This window comes from Mustela erminea, chromosome X (genome assembly GCF_009829155.1).
Source record: "Mustela erminea isolate mMusErm1 chromosome X, mMusErm1.Pri, whole genome shotgun sequence".
Lineage (NCBI taxonomy): Eukaryota > Metazoa > Chordata > Mammalia > Carnivora > Mustelidae > Mustela > Mustela erminea.
Window position 1 is genome coordinate 103,486,083 of NC_045635.1, and position 23,111 is coordinate 103,509,193.

Below are 23,111 nucleotides of genomic sequence, written 5' to 3' on the forward strand. Positions count from 1 at the left end.
ACTTCGGTATCATGGCCCTAGTGGAAGGCAGATGCTAACTGATTGAGCCATCTAGGCGGCCTGGACATAGATTGATTTTTGTCCCTCGATCAGCCCTCTGGGATCTTGGCCAAGAAAGTAGGAAAAATCAGCATTTGCTCAGGATGGGGACTACTCAAGAGGACTAGGAAGAGTAGAAAAGGAAACTTGGCCCAGGCAGGTTTTTCACCAACTACTTTTGATTGTGAAGGACCTTCCCGGCTGTGCTCAGGAGTGACTCCCAGCTGATAGTACCGGTAGTTTCTGTGTTTTGGTCTCAGAGCTTTTGGTTCTTTCATTCTCTGTCAGCATGTTTCTGGCCCACATGAGGGCCATGCACACCTTTGCCTCTATCATCAACACCTCTGAGGACTAGCGAAGCTAAGTCATCCCTGGTGGCCCCCGGGACAACTGCAGGAACGGAAGCATTAGCAAGCATTCCTGTCTGTGGGCCAGGGGCTGCCACCGTCGTACAACCCAGATCTTGCAAAGACCTCCTTCCAACTGGCCTCCCCTCTCATCCGAACCCTGTGTTGTGTTGCAGGGGTAGGGAGGGTGGGGGCGGGGAGGGGGATTGAACCTTGTGGCAATAACCAAGCCTCTGAATTGCTGAGCTGGTTTTAATTGAAGTGTGAAAGGAGGTTTTAAGGCAGAGAGACAACATCCTGTTGTTCCGGCGCTCCTCTCTCTTTTTCTGCACATCTGGCTGAACTGGGAGTCAGGTGGCTGACTTGGGGCCCGGTTGCAGCAAGCAGCGGCCTCTGCCTTCCACTGTCCCACGCCTCAGCGGCCCGCGAGTCCACCAGGTCATGGACGCAGTGGCTGTGTACCACGGCAAAATCAGCCGGGAGACAGGGGAGAAGCTCCTACTTGCCACGGGTCTGGATGGCAGCTATTTGCTGAGAGACAGTGAGACCGTCCCGGGCGTGTACTGCCTGTGTGTGCTGTGAGTACATCTTGGTGGCCACGGGCACCAGACCCACTGAGGGCTCTGGCTGGGGGTGCGGGCGGCAGCCGGCGATGCTGAGGCCTCCTTCTGTGCTCATGAGACCGTCTTCCTCAGGTCCAGCCCAGGGTGGGCGCGGACTGGGCTTCGGGTTAGGCCCTTCATGGGGATTGCACTCCAAGAGACTTCACTCTCCAGAAAGGCCTCCCCGGCTCTTTTGTGGCAGCGGCAGAGAATGCCCTTTGGGGTGGGGAGACGCAGCCTAGAATCTACCTTTGCTCTGAGAAAGATCTAGGCTCCCGATTTCCCGTTTTGACCTCAGGTGGAGGCCAGGGAGGTGGAGCCCTGGGCTGGTGGACGGGCCGGAACCGGGGCCGCCGGCTCCTGAGAAAAGGAAAGGCCTCTCGGCAGATCTCTTTACATGGAATTGGAGGTGTGCTCCCAGAGGAAACCATCACGTTCTGGGAGAGGAGGATGACCGAGAAACGGAATCCATTACTTGAAGAATGCAGTGCCGGTTAGGTTGGGGTGCAGAGAGGGGGATATTTGGAAGTCAGACTGCCTCTCTGGATCTACTCACTTCGCTTCTTTTAGAGGAGCTGTGTGTGGGGGCCGGGAGTTTCAGAAATGGGACCCTTCTTGATAAAAAGCTAGGACTGACAGTAGTGGTGGAGGGCATGGAGGAAAAACACCCGTTGTTATGATTCAGCTTTGCCCTTTACCTAGGCATGCCTGAGTCTAACGCCCATTTTGAATCAGATGAACCTTCATCTTTGCTCCAGGGCTCCAGAATCAGGGAGATCTGAGACCTGATCCACTGCCAGTCTGATGGGAGGCTTGTGACCTTGGGGCAAGTTAACCTCTCGGCCTTCCAGTTTTCTTGTCCATAAAATGGGTATAATAATACGAACTATCTCATAGGAGAGTGTGATAATGCAGGTCAAGAATTTAACACTGGACTGGATGCATAATAAATGCTCAGTAAACGTAAGCTGTTGTTATTATTATTGTATCTGTCTTCAGTCGAGCTCTTTCAGTACTCACGGGGCATTTCTAAGGAAGGAACTAGCTTGATCACTTTTTGTCACACAAGAAACACCTGCACTGTGTAGTAGTTCTAGTCAGAAACAAAATGAAGGAGAATGCTCGGTAGTAATTTTGATACCTAATGATACACTGGAAGACTGTGAAATACTTCCCGAGTCAGTGAAGAAAGATCACACTGAGGCCATTATTAGATGATTTTTGTTTTCTATTTATTATTATTTTTTTCCATGGTCAAGCCATGTTGGTGGCAACTCTCAGGCCATGCTAAATACATTTATTATAAAGACTTTAAGAGAAATACATGGAAGCAGGTGGATCTCTTGGGTTCGGATTTTTTTTCTTCTTGAAGTACCGTTGACATACAATGTTATATTAGTTTCAGGTGTACAGCATAGTGATGTGACAATTCTATGCGTTACAAAATGCTCGCCGTGATAAGTGTGGTTGTTATCTACCACCATACAAAGTTATTACAGTATTGTTGACTATATCCTCTATGCTATAGTTTTCATCTCATGACTTATTTTTTATTTTATAACTAGAAATTTGTACCTCTTAATCCCCTTCACTTATTTTGTCCATCCCCCCCCCCCCCGTCCCTCTCCCCTCTAGTGACCATCGGTTTGTTCTCTGTATTTGAGAGTATTTTGTTTTGTTTTGTTTTTTAGATTCCACATGTAAGTGAAATCATATGGTATTTGTCTTTCCCTGACTTATTTCACTTAGCATGATACTCTTCAGCTCCATCCGTGTCATTGCAAGTGACAAGATTTCATTCTCTTTATGGCTGAGTAATATTCCATTATATATATTATACCACATCTTCTTTATCCATTCATCCGGTGATGGACACTTGCTGCTTCTACATCTTGGCTATTGTAAATAATGTTGCAATAAAATAGGGGTGAATATGTTTTTTTTTTGAATTGGTGTTTTTGTTTTCTTTGGGTAAATACCCTGTAATGGAATTATTGGATCATGGTATTTCTATTCCCGTGTTTTTTTTTTTTTTTTTTTTTTGAGGAACCTCTGTACTGTTCTCCATAGTAGTTAAACCAATTTACATTCCTACCAGAAGTGTGGAAGGGTTCACTTCTCTCCGCATCCTCACGGACACTTCTTATTTATTGTCTTTTTGATACTAGTCTTGGGCTCAGATCCTTATGATTTGTTTACATAATTGTTTTTCCCAAGTGGAAACTGGGGAAGGGCGGTGAAAGCCATCTAGTACACTGCGGCTCTTTTCTTATCAAAAGAGTGTGGAGGAATGAGTGGACAAGTGAAAAGGCTTCTTTAAAGAAGCTAAGAAAGGAGATAATGAGCCCCTTACCCTAGAGATAAAAAAGAAGCCTGGGCGGGAGAGTAAGTTCAGACAGTGTGCGGTAAGAATGCACCTAAAGACTCAGCCACATTGGTACCTTTGTTGTTTCTCAAACCTGCCAACTGTGTTTTCCTCCTAGGATCTTTACACTTTGTTACTTTTGCGTCTTGCCTCAGAGACCACTTCCTTGACCACCCTATCTAAATTAAGTAGCTTCTCCCTGTGCCTGCTATACTCTATGACTTTATTTTTCTTCAAGGAGCTTTAAACTAGCTGGCATTTGCTTGTTTACTTACATATTGCTGTGTCCTTCAGCAAAAATGGAAACTCTTCTGCACCAGGAACACAACCTAGCACATAATAGCCATTATGAGGCACGTTATGAAGTACATAATAGACACTCAATAAATATTTTTGAATTAACAAATGGATTGCCAAGGCAAATACCCTTCTTTACTGCAAAGAGCTTTAGACGGATAATCAGGCCAGGCTGTGGGCTCTGGGGAGGTCACTCAGCTTCTCTGGGTCTTGATTTCCATACCTGTTAAATAGGAATCGTAATGTGTGCCTACCTTTTGTATAAGATCGCTGTTGGAAAAATACGCAAAAGAGAAGACTACTTTTATCCTTTTGCCTATGTAGGCCAGGACCACATAAGGAATTAACTTAGGCAGAATGGGAAATTCTCAAACATGTAAGTTTTTACCCCAAGTGAATCTTGCATAAATGCAATTTTTATGACTCTCAGCTCTCCACGCAAACCTCCTTATGAAGTAGCAGAATTTGGTAGGCCAACTGGGAGTCTCCTAGCCAGTCTTTTGATGGGCACACTGGGACCTCGAAGTCTTAGATCTATTGCCAGGCTGTGCTACAGAGGAAAGACACAAGGATACATTGTCTTTTATGAGAGTTTCTCACTCTTCTTGAGCCAAGGGTCGCTTTTGATAAACATAAAAATTTCATGCCCCATTTTAGTACTACACTGTAGTAACAAAAATCAAATTTTATTTTGAAATAAACTACGTATTCATTCGAAACTAAAACTTGTGTGCTTATGATATGCAGTAGAAATAACAATGTAAATGGTGTCATATACACACGAACAAGATAGAGCTCAGAATATTTTCTCATTCCATCTCCGGTTTTCTCCCATTATCCAAGAAGGCTTGGTTGAGCTTTAGTTTCTGTATTTTCATTGCAGAAATAATACATTATGTGTGCCTTTCAAAGGTTATTTTAAACGCTATTTTCAAACTGTGCTTGCTCCTTTCCCTGGTTCTGAGCCCCCAATCATGACCTTTAGATATGGCCTTTTCCTCTGTTCTGTTCTGGAAAATTCAATCTCATAAACTACTAAAGAAGTTTTCCATTTACGGAATTGCTCACCTTCCTTTAAAGTGAGTTTTCCTTTCAGGCATTTTCAACACATAAATGCAGATTTTTATATAATGAGTCTATTAAAAATAGTTCCCAACACCTATTCTTCTTATAGAAAACCAGAAAAATGTAAGTCATGAAAATGAGGGAAATCATCTATAGTTTTATAACCTAAACATAGTTACTGTTGAAAATTAAGGGAGTTTCCTTCCATATTTTAATAAAATAATTTGCTTTCTAAATACATAAGTGCTCTTACAATATTGTATTCTATTGCATTTTCCACTTAACGTGAAAAAAAAACCTATTCATATATGTTTTAAGACATCCTTTTTAATGGCTGCATGATAGTTTGGCCAGTGATCGTACTATACTTTCCTTAACCAGTCATTATTTTTAGACATTTGAATCATTCCATTTTTCTTTGCTATTAAAATGTCATCATGATTCATATTTTAGTCCGTAAATACTTCCTTGTATTTGTGATTACTTCCTTATAATGAACTTGAGGTTGTGCAATTTCCAGGTCAGAGAACATTAACAGCTTAGGATTCCTGACATATACATGATCGCCAAATATTTTTCCTAAATTGTTATGCCAGTTTACATATATGTTCATCAGTAATGCACGAGAGTGTCCATTTCACTATGCCATCCCTAGAAATGGGTATATTGTTAACAAAAATTCTTGAAGTTTGGTGCCTCACTCTTTCATATTTCTTTGATTAGTGAGTGAGTGTCTTTTATATGGTTGGTAAGCTGTTGTACTTCCTTTTTCATAAGTTGGCTCTTTGTGTGCTTTGCCATTTAACCATTTGGATCTTACTACTTTTCCTAACACATTATGAATTTTTATATACTAGTCCTTCATCTGTTGCAAGTATCTTTTCTCAGTTTGATGTTTGCCATTACTCTTCTCTGATACACAAGAAATTAACATTTTTAATAGTCAAATCTGTCGCTCATTTTCTTTGTGCTTAATTTCTTCCTTTGCTTCCTTCGCTTAGAAAGTTCTTTCTCTTCCAGAGATGCTATACCACTTCACTTCAGTTTTCATTTTCAATTTATGGTTTGGTTAGTTTACATTTTCTTTAATTCCATTTTTAATTCCATTTTGATGAGAAAAGATCTAATTTGATTTTGTTTCAAAGTAGCTAACAATTGTTCTAATAGAACTCATAAATACAACTTCCATTCCCCATCAATTCCTAGCCTATTTTACTACATATTAAACTCTAACATATAGCAGTTAGTATTTCCCGTCTATTTGGGTCAAGTGATCTAGTTATTCTTATATTACCAGCACTATAGTATGATAATGTTTAATACACTTAAATAATTATTTGCTTTTATTTTTCCCACCCAAATTTTATTTTTAAGTAATCTCCACATCCAATGTAAAGCTTGAACGCACAACCTCGAGATCAAGAGTTGCATGCTCCACCAACTGAACAAGCCAGGAACCCGAATTATTTGCTATTCTTACTGTTCTTTGAAATGAAATGTGGAATAATCTTGTTAAGTTAAAAAAAAGTGCCATTGGGACTACATTAAACTCATTAATAAATTAAGGAATAATTGTCATCTTTAAAGAATGTAGTCTTCCGATCAAAAAACCTGATACATTTCTCCATTTGTTAATTTTTGAAATTTATATCCATCAGTAAAGTTTGGCAGTTTTCTTCCTATAGGTCTTGCACACTTTTGTTTAGTTTATTTCTAGTCATTGTATGTATGGATGTCCATGTCAGTTTTTTTTGTTTCTACTGTAAATGTAATTTTCTTTTTCTACCATATTTTTCTGTTGCTTAAGAAAACTACTGACTTAGCATATTTTTTTCTTGTATTCATCCTGGGTACTAAATGCTCTTATTAATGCAAATATTTTTTATTTTATTTTATTTTAGTGTAGTTTAGTGTATCCTTTTTGATTTTCTACGTATATTTTCTTCTCACTAAGGTACACTTGAACTCTGACATTTCTTCCTTTCTCACATATTTTTTCTTGTATTCATCCTGTGTACTTATTAATGCAAATTTTTTAAATTGTATTTTGAGTGTAGTTTAGTGTATCCTTTTTGATTTTCTATGTATATTTTCTTCTCACTAAGGTACACTTGAACTCTGACATTTCTTCCTTTCTCGCATATTTTTTCTTATATTCATCCTGTGTACTAAATGCTCTTATTAATGCAAATATTTTTTATTTTATTTTATTTTATTTTAGTGTAGTTTAGTTTATCCTTTTTGATTTTCTATGTATATTTTCTTCTCACTAAGGTACACTTGAATTCCGACATTTCTTCCTTTCTCATTCTCAATATAGACAGCCATCAGGAAAGTCCAAGATGCCCACTGGGGTAGTTTGATTGTGATAGGTAGAAAACCAACCTAAAATACTTAAAATAATTAGTTTGCAGAAATAGTTTATTTCCATAATTAGCATCCTTCTGTACATCTCTGACTTTGTTTGTTACCTATCTAATGGAAGATTTGGAAGCTGAAATGCTGTTATATTCTTTAGCTTCAAGGACACATAATGAAGTCATTTGACACATACATCTTTAGATGAGAGAATAGTTATCTTTTTGTCCTTTGAGATTTAAGTGATAACTGGGAATAAAGAGTCTATCAAACCATTGAACTGGAGAAATGGGGGAAGGAACAGTGATGAAATAAAATCCCAGTTTATCAGAGTAATAGAGGGGAACGTTGTGGCAAAGAACTCAAGAATGAGAAATTATGACTTAATTTACAGTTAGTTTTTTATTACAATTGGATATGTGTGTTGGTACCGCATTTATCTTCATGATAATTTAGGTCATCAGAATTCGTTCGGATTTTCTGATACAACCCATTAATGGCAGAGCAAGCTTGAAACCCAACCTACGATTAAACTTGCATTACATAAACCACCAAACGGACAGTTCACAGGCCAGTGAAACAAGTGCTGATTCTAGTTGACAATGTGAAATTAAAGGTGCAAGATTAGTCTGAGGATGTCATTTGCTTAAGTGAAGGGAAAGTCTGGGTTAATCTTTTTTTTTTTTTTAATTTTTAAAAAAATTCTATTTATTTATTTATTTATTTATTTATTTATTTATTTTGGGTTAATCTTTTTTGGGCTCTCCTCAACTGGCCTCTTTCCTTCAGCCCCTTCTTTCCCTCTCTCCCTCGGTGGACACTTCCAGCCCTGAAGCCAAACAGACTCCCTCCCTTTTTGATAACTGTGCTTTTTGAATCACTTTAAGACCAATTTATTAATTCATTTCTTCTGATATAAGAGAGAGGCAGCGTAGAAAGATGGTTAAGAGCTCAGATCTTTCATCCAGACTCTCTGGTTGCATCCCAACTTGACCCTATACTAGCTATTTTATTTCCGGCAAGTTAAGATTTCTGTATCTCAGGTTCCTTATCTGTGAAAAGGGAAATGATAAGAATAGCATTTGCCTCATAGGATTAATAATCCTCAGATGATTATTACATGAGTTAATATAAAGTTAACATGTAGTAGGTATTAATATAAATAAGAGATCTACAAATAATTGCAATACAAAGTCAGAGCATCCTAGGAGTACATAAATAAAATGTGCTGTGGCAGTTCAGGGAAAGAAAAGATTATATTTATTGTCATGACTCATTGAAACTGGTTTTACATAGTTTTCCCATCAGACTTGAAGCTGAATGACTTGATGGCTCTGTAAATTCAAGTTCAGTCTGAAAAAAAGAAAGATTGTCAAGAGGAAATTCAGAAATCTCTTGATTCAGAGTATAGTCTCAATAATGATGGCTTTGTATAAGATACCATTCTTCTGGGTTTAAAAGTTCTGAAATATTTGTTAAAAAATCAGTCACTAGCATGCTTTATTTGCAATGTCATAAAGAATCAGATGTAACTAAACTTTTTCTTTTGTGTAGTCCTTGAAGTGGTATGAAGAAGGAATTGATGTGGTTTTGTTAGTTCTAAACCAAGGTCTGTCCCTAACACTGACCCCTTGAGAAAAGAAGAAATGTCAGGTTGCTTTCTTCTCATTCATTTCTAACCAGAGCATTTTTTTAAGAGTTGAGACAGCTTTTGAAAAACTGAAGGCAAATTTTAATATTAGTTAAAAATAGTGTCAACAACAATAACAACAACAGCAACAAAAAGCCCCTACTGTTGTCTACTAATTATTCATTTTCTAGATTTTTTTTCATGATAAATTTTAAATTCCAGGCTAATCAACAAGTCTGACAAAGGATTTGGTGGAGGAAGGAATTTAAAATACAGAGCATTCTTGGTTTGTCTGTATTAATGGAAGGATTCGGAGAAAAGATAATTCTAAAAGGGATGTAACAGATTTTAAACATAAATTATATTTTTCTGGTTTGTGCCTTAGACTAGATTTATAAAGCACCAAATTATAATTTTGTTTCTTTTTCTTTAAAAAAAGTGTGTGTGTGTGTGTGTGTGTGTATATATATATAAATTATAGATATATACTTATATAACTTTATAACATATACTTTTATAACTTTATAAGAAAAATTAATATGCAAAGATGAATTTATATTAGTTTAAATTTGCTTCTAGTTAATATACGTATAGGTACAGTTCTGAATAGTTGTAATCAGGGGGTGTCTCTGTGTGTCCACTTCTTTCATGTGCCATAATTTTATATTAACATACCCCATGAGGTTAACATTTTTTGAAGAATATAAGAGAACTCTAATACCTTTGCACTTCAGTATAATTTTGAATGGTTCTTTCTGTTACTATTTTCTTATTTTGCATAACATTCTTATTTAGGGGTACTTAGGTTGATTCTCTTTTTTTTCCCCACCCTTAAAATAGAACTACTATGAAAATCTTTATGAAATTAATTTGTCCTTTGATTCCTTGGAGTGTAAGAAGATAAGCAAGGTCATTCATTAAGTAAAAAATATGCACGGTATTATAGCTCTTTTTATAACTTTATTCCCAATTTATTTCCTAGAACTGGTTTTTTAGTGGATAAGGAGAGAATATATGTAGTTTGAAAAAAACATTATCAATATTTTAGTTTAATTTTATATTTTAAAATTATTATTTAATAACTCAAGCTACAGAAAACAAAACCATGAAATTCTGTTGGAGAAGAGAAGTGCATGGTACAGAAACACTACTCAATGAAGACAGAAGCAACTGGAAAGCTTCAGCTTGTATTTATTTATTTTTTTAAAATTTTATTTTGAAATTTAAAACAGTTTTATTAAAGTATAGTTAAGATACAGGATTATATCAGTTTCAGGTGTACAGTATAATGATTCAACAGTTCTATACATGACTCAGTGTTCCTTATGGTAAGTGTACTCTTAATTCCGAAAGCTGAGACTGAGTGACTAAGGAGGAGGTGGTGCAGAAGTACCCTAGGTGAGTTGAAGAAGCCAGCTTGACTTTGCAGAAATTTCCATCAAGGATCCCAGCAAGGTGTGGGCATTCTCTCTGCATTTTAATCAATTTACCTGTAACTTTAACGTTCTTACAGACCACCTGGAGATCTTGTTAAAATACAGATTCTGAGTCAGCAATTCTGGGGCAAGGCCCGAGACCCTGCATTTCTAACAAGTTCCCAGGTGATGCTGATGTTATTACCCTGGCAATGTAATTTGGACGGCCGCGTTTTAGATCTCCTCCATCCATGACCATAGGGTAATGAGAGTTGAGTACAGGGGATTCTTGGTCAGTTACTTTGTGACTTGAAAGTGGAAGAGATGAACTACTGGCTTATTTGTGGGGTGAAGCAATTCTGCTCATTCAGAAATCTGAGGGGCGGGGGAGTAGGAAATTGTTAATATTAGATGGGTTAATCACGAGAAGTTTTAGTTGCCACTGACACCAGGTTGTTCAGAGACTGAAGGAGGTAAGGGCTTTTGAAGTGGTACTCAGGTTCCTGCTGCTTAACTGAAAGTGAGATAAGATCAGATTCGTTAGGAAACAATTTTCAAAACAGACTCATTTATTTTGACTAAATGAGGCTGAATGATAGTAGGGAGAGATTTTTTGTATTTTTTTAGAGATTCGCTGTTTCAGAAAGTGAAAACTGGTTGCTTACGATTTTGCTTGCCTCGTCGCTGAGATTTTAAATAATGCATTTCCACATCACCTCTAATGATACGGAATTACTGCCATTAATCGCTTCCCATCGGGAAATTGGAACCAAGGACCTATGCTATTTCTCTGCTTCTATCTCCATCTTGCTATGTGACGAAGAAAATCACTTAAAGCCTTATGTTTCAAGTTCCCATGGTGAAAAATGGAAATCAAAGTCCTTGCCTTGTTCCCTGTAGAGTACGTACTGTAACCAGTGGGCTCTGAGGTAGATTTTATTGCTTTAAAAAAAAAAAAAAGACTTTAACAACGTAACATTATATATTTATTTAACATATTATATATATGCATGTATCAAGCTATTTTAGGTATGATCTAAATATGCTGGCAAAAATGAAATATTTCCTATAATCACACCAGCAATTAAATTGAATATTTTTGGTTTCACAAATTGAATGAACCTGATTGCAGTATTTTAGATTTTTTTTTTTTTTTGCTCTTTAGGTAATCACTACTGATGTATATTGATTAAAAATATAGTAATTTAATCCACAGTTTAAAAAAGATTTATTTATTCATTTTTTAAAATTTCTTCTCAGCGTAACAGTATTCTTTTTTTTTGTACCACACCCAGTGCTCCATGCAATACGTGCCCTCCCCAATACCTACCACCTGGTTCCCCCAACCTCCCCCCCCACCCCTTCAAAACCCTCAGGTTGTTTTCGGGGTCCATGGTTCACCTCCCCTTCCAATTTCCCCCAACTCCTTTCTCCTCTCCATCTCCCCATGTCCTCCATGTTATTTGTTATGCTCCACAAATAAGTGAAACCATATGATAATTGACTTTCTCTGCTTGACTTATTTCACTCAGCATAATCTCTTCCAGTCCCGTCCATGTTGCTACAAATGTTGGGTATTCGTCCTTTCTGATGGAGGCACAATACTCCATAGTGTATATGGACCACATCTGCCTTATCCATTCATCCGTTGAAAGGCATCTTGGTTCTTTCCACAGTTTGGCGACCGTGGCCATTGCTGCTATAAACATTGGGGTACAGATGGCCCTTCTTTTCACAACATCTGTATCTTTGGGGTAAATACCCAGTAGTGCAATTGTAGGGTCATAGGGAAGCTCTATTTTTAAGTTGTTAAGGAATCCCCACACTGTTCTCCAAAGTGGCTGCACCAACTTGCATTTCCACCAACAGTGTAAGAGGGTTCTTTTTTCCCACATCCTCTCCAACACACGTTGTTTCCTGTCTTGCTAATTTTGGCCATTCTAACTGGTGTAAGGTGGTATCCCAATGTGGTTTTAATTTGAATCTCCCTGATGGCTAGTGATGATGAACATTTTTCATGTGTCTGATAGCCATTTGTATGTCTTCATTGGAGAAGTGTCATATCTTTCTGCCCATAGTTCATATCTTCATATGAACTATAGAGCTATATAGTTCATATGAACTATATATCTTCATAGTTCATATCTTTTCTGCCCCAAGTTCATATCTTCTGCCCATTCTTTGATATGATTATCTGTTTTGTGTATGTTGAGTTTGAGGAGTTCTTTATAGATCCTGGATATCAGCCTTTTGTCTGTATTGTCATTTGCAAATATCTTCTCTATTCATTTGTGAGAGAGAGCAAGCAGGGGCAGAGGGAGAGAGAGAGAAAATCTCCAGCCGACTCCCCACTGAGCACAGAGCCAAACACAGAGCTCAATCCCAGGACCCAAAGATCATGACATTAGTTGAAACTGAGAGGTGGACACCCAACTGACGGAACCACCTAGGTGCCCCTTAAAGACTTTTAGTTCTAAAGGGAACTGATGGTAAGTGAAGTCAATTGCTTGAGGATGACCCTCTGTTTAGAATGCTTTAGAATCATCTGTTCTTCAAAGTTTGAACACATTTATTTTTACCAGGGTTTAGCATGTATTATTTTTTTAAAATTATTTTTTAAATTTTTTTCATAAACATATAATGTATTATTAGTCCCAGGGGTATAGGTCTATAAATCGCCAGGTTTACACACTTCACAGCACTCACCATAGCACATACCCTCCCAATGTCCATAACCCCACCACCCTCTTCTGACCCCCCTCCCCAGCAACCCTCAGTTTGTTTTGTGAGATTAAGAGTCTCTTATGGTTTGTCTCCCTCCCGATCCCATCTTGTTTCATTTATTCTTTTCCTACCTCCCCAAACCCCCCACGTTGCATCTCCACTTCCTCATATCAGGGAGATCATATGATAATTGTCTTTCTCTGGTTGACTTATTTCGCTAAGCATAATACCCCCTAGTTCCAGCCACATCATCACAAAAGGCAAGATTTCATTTCTTTTGATGGCTAGCATGTATTCTAACCAAAGATCTATATTGACTTAAACCTGTGCCTAAGAATAACAATCAGAAAATGTTTAAAATAAAACTCTTGATCCAGAGAATTTGATCCATATTCCTACTGATAATTTGAAATAATTCAGAACAAAGTTTAACCTACTTTTCTATGAAGTAAAATTTGTTAGATTATAATCTATATCCATTACAATATGGGACCAAGAGCTAGGGCTCTAGACTTAAATAGGCCTGATTCAAATCCCATCTTTGTTGCTGGATCAGTAGTGTGGTTTTCATTACTTAGATTCTCAAAGTCTTAGTGTCCTCATCTATAAGATTAATTTCACAATATAAAGCTCATAGGACTGTTGTGGGGTCCGAAAGTGATAATGCATGTGCTGTGGACTGAATTGTGTACCCATCAAATTCATATGTTGAAGCTCTAACCCACACTGTGGCTGCATTTGGAGACAGGCCTTTGGAATATATTTAGGTTAAATGAGGCCGTAAGGGTGGGGCTCTAATCCTAGGATTGGTAGCCTTATGAGAAGAGAGACACGTCTCTCTACATGCACACACAAGGAAAAGTCACGTGAGCACACAGCAAGAAAGCAGCTGCCTATGAGCCAAGAGTGAAAGCTATGTTGCTAGCACCTTGATCTTGGACTTCCAGCCTCCAGAACTGTGAGAAAATAAATTTCTTTGTTTAAGCCTCCCAGCCTATGGTATTTTGCTGTGGCAGCCAAAGCAAACTAATACAGCATCTATAACTCGCGGCATCAATCATAGTTGTACAGTATGCTTATACACTGCATGATAGTGGAGAATGTTTACCCCAAAGGACAAGCTGCTTTCAAGTGCTTCAATGGGAGTCTTTTTCAATTAGCAATGATCGCACCTCGGATAAACCCCATTGGCCACCATACTGCCACTGCGCAAAGCTTAGCGGGAGTCTTTTTAAAAGTTTTATTTATTAATTTTTGAGAGAGTAAGAGAGAAAGAGAGCAAGTGGAGGAAGGAACAGAGGGAGAGGAACAAGCTCATTCCGTGTTGAGTGGGGAGCTGTACGGAGACTTGATCCCATGACCCGAAGATCATGACCTGAACTGAATCCAAGAGTCGAATGTTTAACCAACTGAACCACCGCCCCAGGAGTCCTTTCTAATTCAAATTTCTATTATTGCTATATTATATTGTAAAGTAATCACAGTAGTAATACTATAGAAATACAGTATTATATTTATAATTAATATTATTATTACTCTTAAGTGGACCTGATAGTACATTATCCCAGTGAAATATTTTTCACCTTAAGGCTCTATATGTACTTAAAGGTAGTATGACTACACTTTGGGGACACCTGGGTGGCTCAGTCAGTTAAGCATCTGCCTTCTGGTCAGGTCGTGATCCCAGGGTCTCAGAATGGAGCCCCACGTCAGGCTCTCTGCTTGGTGGGAAGCCTGATCTCTCTCTGCCTGCCACTCCTCCTGCATGTGCACTTTCTTTCTCTCTCTCAAATAAATAAAATCTTTAAAAAATAAGACTATCCTTCCTCCAATCTATTTAATAATCCATGGTTTTTACTAATTATAGCAGGTCTCTAGTTTCTTTCTGTCCAGTCTCTCAACTAGACAAATCCTTAAGAGTGTGAACTCCCATATTTTAAAAAAGGGAAAAGATAAAAAAGGCTCTCTAAAAACTGTGATTAGCCAGATATAATACGCAAGCAAGTTCGATCCCCCATGCTTTTCTTCCTATGAATGCAGTGGTGCCATATATGTGTGTCCCTGTATATGTAACATTTATGTGGAATAGTCAAGCTCAAATTTAGAGCATCTGTTGATCTTTTGGAATGTTTCAGTAACTGAAGTTTATTTTTTCACAGGTATCAAGGTTACATTTATACATACCGAGTGTCCCAGACAGAAACAGGTTCTTGGAGTGCTGAGGTATAGTTCTTTTACTTATTTTTTGCTCCTGGGGGTATCAGAGAGGTGTTTTAAATTTAGCCTGGTTTTTTAAAAGAGTTGTCAAATCCTACGTTCCCCAATATTCATCAGATTCAAATCACTAAATCTCCAACCCAGAATTGTTCATGGATCATTAAAAAGGCTTTAGATAATTTTTGTCCCAGTTCTGTTCAGCCACCATTGTATAGAATGATCTCACTTTGGAGAAAATATTTAAAAAATTGAAGCATTGTGTCAAACTTTTAGTGCCTATGCGAAATTTTAAAAAGCATATACAAAATGTGTAAAATGGTTAAATAAGCAATTATTTACCGAATGGTACCAATATGAACACTGGTTCTATGGTGGATTAAAAAACATGACTCTTGTTTTCTAAGAGCCTCTAAAACACTTGGGGAGATACGATACGAATTAAATAGTGATGTGAGAGCTCAGAGTTTGTCGTCAGGTAGATCTGGGTTCCAGGTCTGGTCCCCCCTCCTCCTCACCTACGACCTGGAGCAGGTTACTTAGCTCTTCTTTGAACAATTTCTTCATCTGTAAAATGAGCCTAAAAATAGTGCCTTACTCATAGGTCTCATTTTGAAGATTAAATGGGATAATGCATGTAAAAGAAAGCTCTTAGCCATGGGACCTGATACATAGAAAGCCCTCAAAAATGTGAGCTCACCCAAACTGCTGGACAATATGATTGTATATGGTCAATTGCTATATTATCTAGCATAGGAGTTCAAAGAAGGGAGGATTTTCCAAGGATTAGTAATCAATATTGCTCTTTGTGTGGAAGTAAGACTCCCAGCTGGGCCATGTGGAAAGGACACGGGCAGGCAGAATAAAATTAGAGGGAACATCGCAGTGGTTTTAAAGGTGTGCTCTGCAAAATTCTAAGGTTCTTCCACCGGGGTGCCATGGGGTGGCGGGGGTAGGGGGGCAGAGGGAAAGGAGGACAAATGTGAGTATGCTTTTGGGTGCCCAATTCATCTTTGATCTGAACAGTTTGCTTTTGTTTTGCTTATCAACTGGGGCTCGAATAGAAATTCATTAGAAAAATGGGCTCTGATGGCTTTGAAAACATTGAAAGTCACCATACCATTGCACGTAATGCCTGCAGAGTGAATTTACGTCCATGTACCAGGTTAGGATATCACATCTTACCAATGTAGAGGCCTCTACAACTGAAACCTTTGACCTCACATGCTTTCTCGGATTTCTGAGTCTTTAAAAACAGACTGTCTTTATGATGAAAGCACTTTATTATGAGCTGTTTGAAAACATAAACGTGAATATCAACCTCTGTTAATAACTCAATCTATACGCTTAAGAAATTCTAAAGCCTAGACTTAAAAAAAATTAAAATAGCTCTAACATTTACAAATTCATCAGTAAACTAGAAAGCCCAAGTTGCAGACTACAAATGTTTTGAACTACAGAGAAGAATTAGGGCAAGTTTTGAAACATGTTGTTGCTTTATATCGTAAATAAATAATTCATTAATAATAATTAATTATAATTAATAATTAATTTATAATTATCTGTGATAATTAATACTGTAATACTAATTAGAGGCAAAGCCGTAACATTTCTAATCAAAACGATTTATACCCATTTATATTTTAAAATTCTCTGCAGCACTGCAGAGCGGATTGAATAAGAAATTAAATTTCATTTATCAGGAAGAATAGTTGTGTGTGATATATACATATATATTTGCATATACTTTGATTAGAAATAGCCTTTCTCCCTAGAGAAGTAGCCTTCGGCTGCTGAAGAATATTCTTTATGGAAAGGTTCTTAAATTATTAGGGTTTAGCTAATCTTGCCTTTAAATTTGTTTAAAATGTTATACTTAGGTATAACATTATAGGTGGATTCTTACAGGCTTGTGATCATGTTAAGGAAGAAAGGGAACATAAATGTCCTTTCATCCTGTTGTCTGGTCTAACCCCGTTTAAACAATAATATTGTAATTATCTGCACCAAGAGAGCAGAAGATTGGCATGTTTTCTCCAAAGGGAAAACAGTTTTTTAAAAAAAATGCTTTAGATTTATTTTTGAAATGCATATTGCATTTTTTTCTATCTACTAAATTTGCTTTCTTAGTTATGTTTTTGCAAAGGGAATATTAAACTAGTGTGTGTGCTCAGAGCTCATATCACCTGACTGGAAGAAATTTCTCCAGAGCATATTGAAGACCAGCTGTGATCCAAAACATGTTTCCATGGATAACTAAGAGGTGGCAGTATGGGATGTGTGCAAATTCGAACAATAGCTGAGTTCAGTGACAGAATGGGAATTGTCAGTGGTATAATTCTTGTGGTAAATGTATTTTCAAAATTGGTTAAATGACAGATATTTATACTGCTTTTTGGAACAATGCTTTAGTTTGCCACAATGCAGGAAAAATCATGGCAGTAACACTGCATTTTTTTGAAACAAATCTGGAGCCCCCAAATTATGAAAGACAAATATTATGTGAATATCTACTTTTAGATAGACTTTTAGGTTTTATCGTTGCCTAGTGTATTAACTTATCTCATGAGACTCAGGCTAAAATTTTGCTAAATTGTTGATTTAGAGAATTCTACACATAGTCAACTATGATTTATTAATACGTGCATTGTCATCAGTATCTTGTAAAAAAAAAAATCTAACCTCTCCCTGTGGACTTCAGTGCCTTTGGGCTTTTCTGGATATTTGATCATCAGTAGATCAGTAGATGCTAAATAATTTTACTTACTAACCTAAGCAAAACACTATCATTTAGGAAAGTCATTTGCCAGTGACACATTACATCCCATGTTCAAACTGTACATCCAGTGCTATTATTCCTTTTTGTTAGTGTGGATAATCAAGTGTTAACTGCATGTAAGTCCCCATAAAAAGATGCTTCTGTTGATAAATGGTTTTACAAGCCACAAGAACAGCTAAAAAGATGTGTGGTTTGAAATCTTTCCACACTGGGGGAGTGTACAGTTTCTTTTCTGGTTGGTGACTCTAACTTCTCTAGAAACTCTTTGGTCTTACCCTCTCTGTTGGTGAACTCATTGCGGGTATTGGCCTGAAAGACAGAAGACTGGGTGCTGGGATCTAGAGCCAGTTCTGCTTCTGGTTATCTGTGTGACCTCGGGCAAGCTGAATTATCCCTTTGCATTTCCCTTTTTTCCTTCCTTCCTTCCTTTTTTTTTCTAGTAGGCTCCATGCTCAGCATGACCCCAGCACAGAGCTTGGACTCACAGCTCTGAGATCAAGACCTGAGCTGAGATCAAGGGTCGGTCACTCAACTAACTGAGCCACCCAGGCATCCTTGTATTTTCCTTTTCTTATCTGTCAAATGGGGACAAGCAAATCAGCCAATCACTGCTGATTTATGAGGAAATAGCGGAGGCAAATGATGGGAAAGTGTCTGGAATTGAAAAAGTGCTGTGAGAAAGATACAAGGAGGTATTTTGTGCTTCTGACCTACCGTGCAATTTAGAGATTCTGTCTTGGAGCCAAAGAATTGTTTGGAGCTCTGTAAGAACGGCCATGGTATTTTGGATGAGGTCTCAAGTCGAGTTCTGGTTCTTTTTTTGGTTCGAGTTCTGTTTTTTTTTTGGTTTTGTTTTGCTTTGTTTACTTCTTTTAGAAGGGCATGGGGAGGGGAAGAGGGAGAGGGAAAGAGAGAATCTCAAGCAGAGTTCTTGCTGAGCACAGAGCCCAATGCAGGGCGCTATGCAGGGCTCGATCCCAGGGCCCTGAGACTGTGACCTGAGCTGAAACCAAGAGTTGGCCATTCAACTGACTGAGCCACCCAGGTGCCCCCAGTTCTGGGAAGGTGTGTTGACCATAGGGGTGGAGCAGAGAGGGAGAGTGTTCTACATCTACAGAGGCTCCGAGCTGTGTGAGCCTCTGAGAGGACACTAATTTAAATCTAAAAAGAGCTTTTTCAGTGCTTTCAAAAAAAAAAAAAAAGTTACTTGCCCCAGTGTAGGAAATGACTGCGAGTTACTATGGACAGCGTGCCGTCTTTAGCTTTTAGTCTAGTTGGCGGAGGTTTGTATGCCAGCCTTCATGTTTTCTCATTAAATGCTAACAAACAGCTCTCTCCTCAAAAATCTTCCAGATGGAATAGCTGAGAAACAGCTTTCAACAACAACAAAACAACAACAACAACAACAACACCAAAACTAGTCATTGTTCAATTGCTTATAGCAATACTATTTTATTTTATGTAAAATGACAGTTTTGAGCTGCTGCCTAAAGCTGGGCTCATAAGCTTTTGCAGGAAATTGTTGTTTTCAGCAGTGCCTTCACAAGAGAATTGATGTCAGGAAAGGAACACATTTTAATAGTCACTTGCAAATAATGATCTCTTCAAAAGCAAACAAATAAATAAAGGTGACCTTATAGAGTCTTTCATTTTCGCGTCATAGAGAAAACCTTGTCATGGTGAGGAGTTGGCAGAGAGCAATTTTGGGGAGGATAGGGAAGTTTCCCCGAGGAGGAAAAAATTTTACATGAAGGATGAGGCAGGATGCATCGTGAGTTGAGAGTCAGGGGACTACCTAGCTATGTGTTGTGTGTATCGTTAACGGGCAATTTTTAATTTCCTGTGTAGCATTTTTACTGTGGAATGATGATGGGGAGGCTAACTTGCTGTTGTTGGTTTGGTTTTTTAGGCTTTTTATTAATGACCTATATGATCTGTGTTTCCTTCTGTGTTTAACTGCATCGTCTCTGTTGGTGCATTCATTGTGGGTAATGGCCTGTATACCCTTAGAGGCTCGGGATGTGTGATGGGTAGCAGGCGGGAAGGCCTGGGTGAGGAGCAAGAGCTTGTACAAACTAATACCACCCTTGGGAGAGCTGAAATGACAGCTCATTAGCTCCTCTTGCAGAGAAACTCAGCCAACCAAAGTAAGCTCTTCTAGAAATGTTGTTTTTCCTTCTTCCTTATGTTTTCAACTATTTGAACAAGTTACACAAGTGTTACCTCTCTAAGCCTCCCCCCACACACACATTTTGTAGGCCTCTTTGTGTCATTAGGAGGTAGGTGAATAATTTGCTTGGCCTTTTATTTTCCAGACAGCTCCTGGGGTTCATAAAAGATTTTTCCGGAAAATAAAAAATCTCATTTCAGCATTTCAGAAGCCAGATCAAGGTATTGTAATACCTCTGCAGTATCCAGTTGAGAAGAAGTGTTCACAAGGTGCTACAGGTATGGTTTACTGTTACTTTTCTACAGGGCTTGGCAGCTCAGGGTCATGAGTCAACCTGTTCATAAATATATGTTTATGGGACGTTCTGTAAGAATCATGCAGTGGGGAAGTAGGTGTTACCAGCCAATGGAGCAAGAGGGAACTATGCACACGCTATGATTTCAATCTGCTCTATTGTAAACTTTTAATAAAACTCCAGGAACGTATAAAGAATTTGATGACATTTAAATCCTTCTTTTCCCATCTTGGTCTCCACTGTCCCTTTTGCCAAAACAGAAGTACCATTTCACTTCACTAACTCAGACACAAAACGCCTGAACGATGGGACTTACACAGTTCTGAAAACACCTGGGCCGTCCTTCACCTTTGCCTAGTAAACTGCATTTTCCCTTCGGGCATGGAAAGGCTAGTGTTAAGAGTGGCCCACGTGATCGTCATTTCTGAATTTGTGGTGCTTGAATTAGTGACATTTTATGGTAGCGAAGGAGACATAATCAGTACACGTTGTCATGCTACAGGCACGCGTTGTTAATATCTCCTGAGCAAAGCTATGTTAGCGTATGTATCAAGGGGACGACAGATGACTGGACAACGTTTGCAAATGCGTGATTGTCTATTCATCTCCTGAAAGGGGTTAATCACTTGGTTGGAGTAAGAGGATATGCCTAGATTGAAACAATAAATATTTATGATTAGAAAAATGAGATGTTATGTCCTGTTTTGACAGGGACCCAGGCTCAGGCATAAACTGACAATTAGACTTAAGTGCTGAATTAAATTAATGAGTAGTTAGCCTTTATAATAGAGATGTAAATAGATCGCCAACTTACAAATTACACATCACAATTACAAACTGTTCTTTTCTGCTCCGTATTCCATTCTTTACAATTCAGTTTTAAGTACTGGTTGCTTGAGCTATATCACTGGGCTATATCTTTGTGAGCTTTATGCCATTGGAAATTTTATGATTATAAGTTCCAGTTAACCTGTAATTTTAATAGCTTGTAAGTTTATTTTTTTCTTGATTTTTATTATTATTTTTCTTTAGGGAGAAGAGAAGATCCTGATGTCTTCCTGAAAGCACCGTGAAGAAAAATCAAATACCTTGTACTTTATTTTCTATAATTTAAATATATGCTAAGTCTTATATATTGTAGATAATACAGTTCAGTGAGCTACAAATGTATTTCTAAAACCATCATAGTCCTGTAATGCAAGTATCTAGCGTGATGTAAAAGCTGAAATGGACTTTGCCGATAATGTGGAGCTTTGAAATAAGGTTATTTTCAGTATTATTTACAAATAGGAAATGATTTAAAGCATAATGATACTTTATAAAAGATTAATATCAATTCTTGCCAAATAGAAATAAAAAAATCCTGTTTTTTCTCAAACGCATAATTTTTTAGTGAAATATTATTTGACAGCTACTGATTTTAAAATGTCTTTCTTGATTAGATGGCAGGAAGCTGGTTTCTCGTCCCTCGTCTTTGTCATGTGTGGTTCTAATTAAATATCACACTCTCCACTGGCTATGGTGTTGTAGGGTGTTTGAGGAGTTATGAAGTTGTGCGCTGTGTGTTAAAAAAAAAGTACTGGATAAAGAAGAAAGAATTTCTGTTTAATTTTAAAAGCAACTTTTTTGCCTAGTGTTCTGATGTTGGATAGCAGAATCCACAGACCAGTCTGGAGTTTAAAAAGCCCGTAATTTAAAATATGCTCTAAACGTTGATTACATTTGATATTACAGGATTTTTCATCTACCTCTACCCCAGTTGTTGGTACTCCGTGTAAAACCTTATTTTGAAAGGGAACTTCAGCAGCTGTGCTCACGAGTAGCTGATTTACAAGTGATCTCCCGATGAGGTAGCCTTATGGGAGCCCTGAAAACCTTATGCTTGTGTTGTTTATTAACAGTTAGCTCCAAGTGATGGCAACCTAAGTGAGAGCCAAGATTTTACACAGTGACAGATATTTATAAATTTTTTCTCACACGTATATCCTTATGACTTTTGTGATTTGATTATACATGAAGTTGTTTCAGGGCTCCTAGAATTCAACAAACACAATAGGCACTGGGGTAGAGAAGTAAAAACACCCAGCCCCCTGGGCTCAGGCAGCTCCATCTCTAGTTGGACAAGAAAACAGTAACAATTAAAAAAAAAAAAAGTAACACAAAAAAGAGCAAAAGATGTCCTTTAAAGGGGATAAGCACATGCTAAATGAGGTTCTCAACTGTGAAGGTGGATCTGTTGTTAGAGGCAGAATGAGTCAACACAAATACTCTGGTCCGTGGTCTGGAGGAAAATGCTAAATTCTATTGTAAACTAATACATTGGCATTCTGGGTTGTGCAGGAGTGGGGGTGAGCTGGATGAACTGCCGAGAGACAGAGCTACTCTCCGTGCACTGGCAAGATCTGGTGTCTGAGTATTTAAGATGGTTGCAGTGGGAGTGCAGAGGTGGAGTTGGGCTATAATAATGTATTATGGGCCTTTTACCATTTCTAGAAAAAAAGGCATTACTTTAACTTTGCAAAGGAATTCAGAAAGCCAACTTTCAAAACAAAATGCATATGTTTAGATAATTTTTCCTTTTTTGTAGCTTGGGTTTAAATTTTAATAGGTGTAAATAGTTTTCACCCTCTCTGACTTGTTCTTTCTGTAATAATCCCAAATATATGAATTATGTTTGCATGTTTCTTTACCAGAGTCTTTTTTGAAAAAGCTTTTTTGAATCGTTAATGATCTTTCATATTTCAATAAAGTGTTTGAAAGCTTTACTTACCTAATTTGTCTTAAAATATTTTTTAAAAATATTCAGAGATA

General features: G+C 37.9%; 1 protein-coding gene and 1 pseudogene across 1 annotated transcript; one reads left to right on the forward strand and one right to left on the reverse strand.

The window, feature by feature from the left end:
• SH2D1A (SH2 domain containing 1A) lies at positions 1-23,065 on the forward strand. The gene is made up of 4 exons (XM_032329997.1): positions 1-964; positions 15,002-15,065; positions 20,151-20,283; positions 21,333-23,065. The coding sequence occupies exons 1-4, from the start codon at positions 828-830 to the stop codon at positions 21,371-21,373; spliced, it is 375 nt and encodes a 124-aa protein (XP_032185888.1). The 5' UTR covers positions 1-827; the 3' UTR covers positions 21,374-23,065.
• Positions 13,976-14,059, reverse strand: LOC116583740 (annotated as a pseudogene).
• Positions 23,066-23,111: the final 46 nt, after the last annotated feature.

Bases quoted from the DNA above. Each gene is read 5' to 3' on its own strand.
- SH2D1A (XM_032329997.1), top strand. From the start codon at position 828: ATGGACGCAGTGGCTGTGTACCACGGCAAAATCAGCCGGGAGACAGGG. The intron at 965-15,001 runs GTGAGTACATCT...ATTTTTTCACAG, and splicing joins GTGTACTGCCTGTGTGTGCT to GTATCAAGGTTACATTTATA. The intron at 20,284-21,332 runs GTATGGTTTACT...ATTTTTCTTTAG, and splicing joins GTGTTCACAAGGTGCTACAG to GGAGAAGAGAAGATCCTGAT.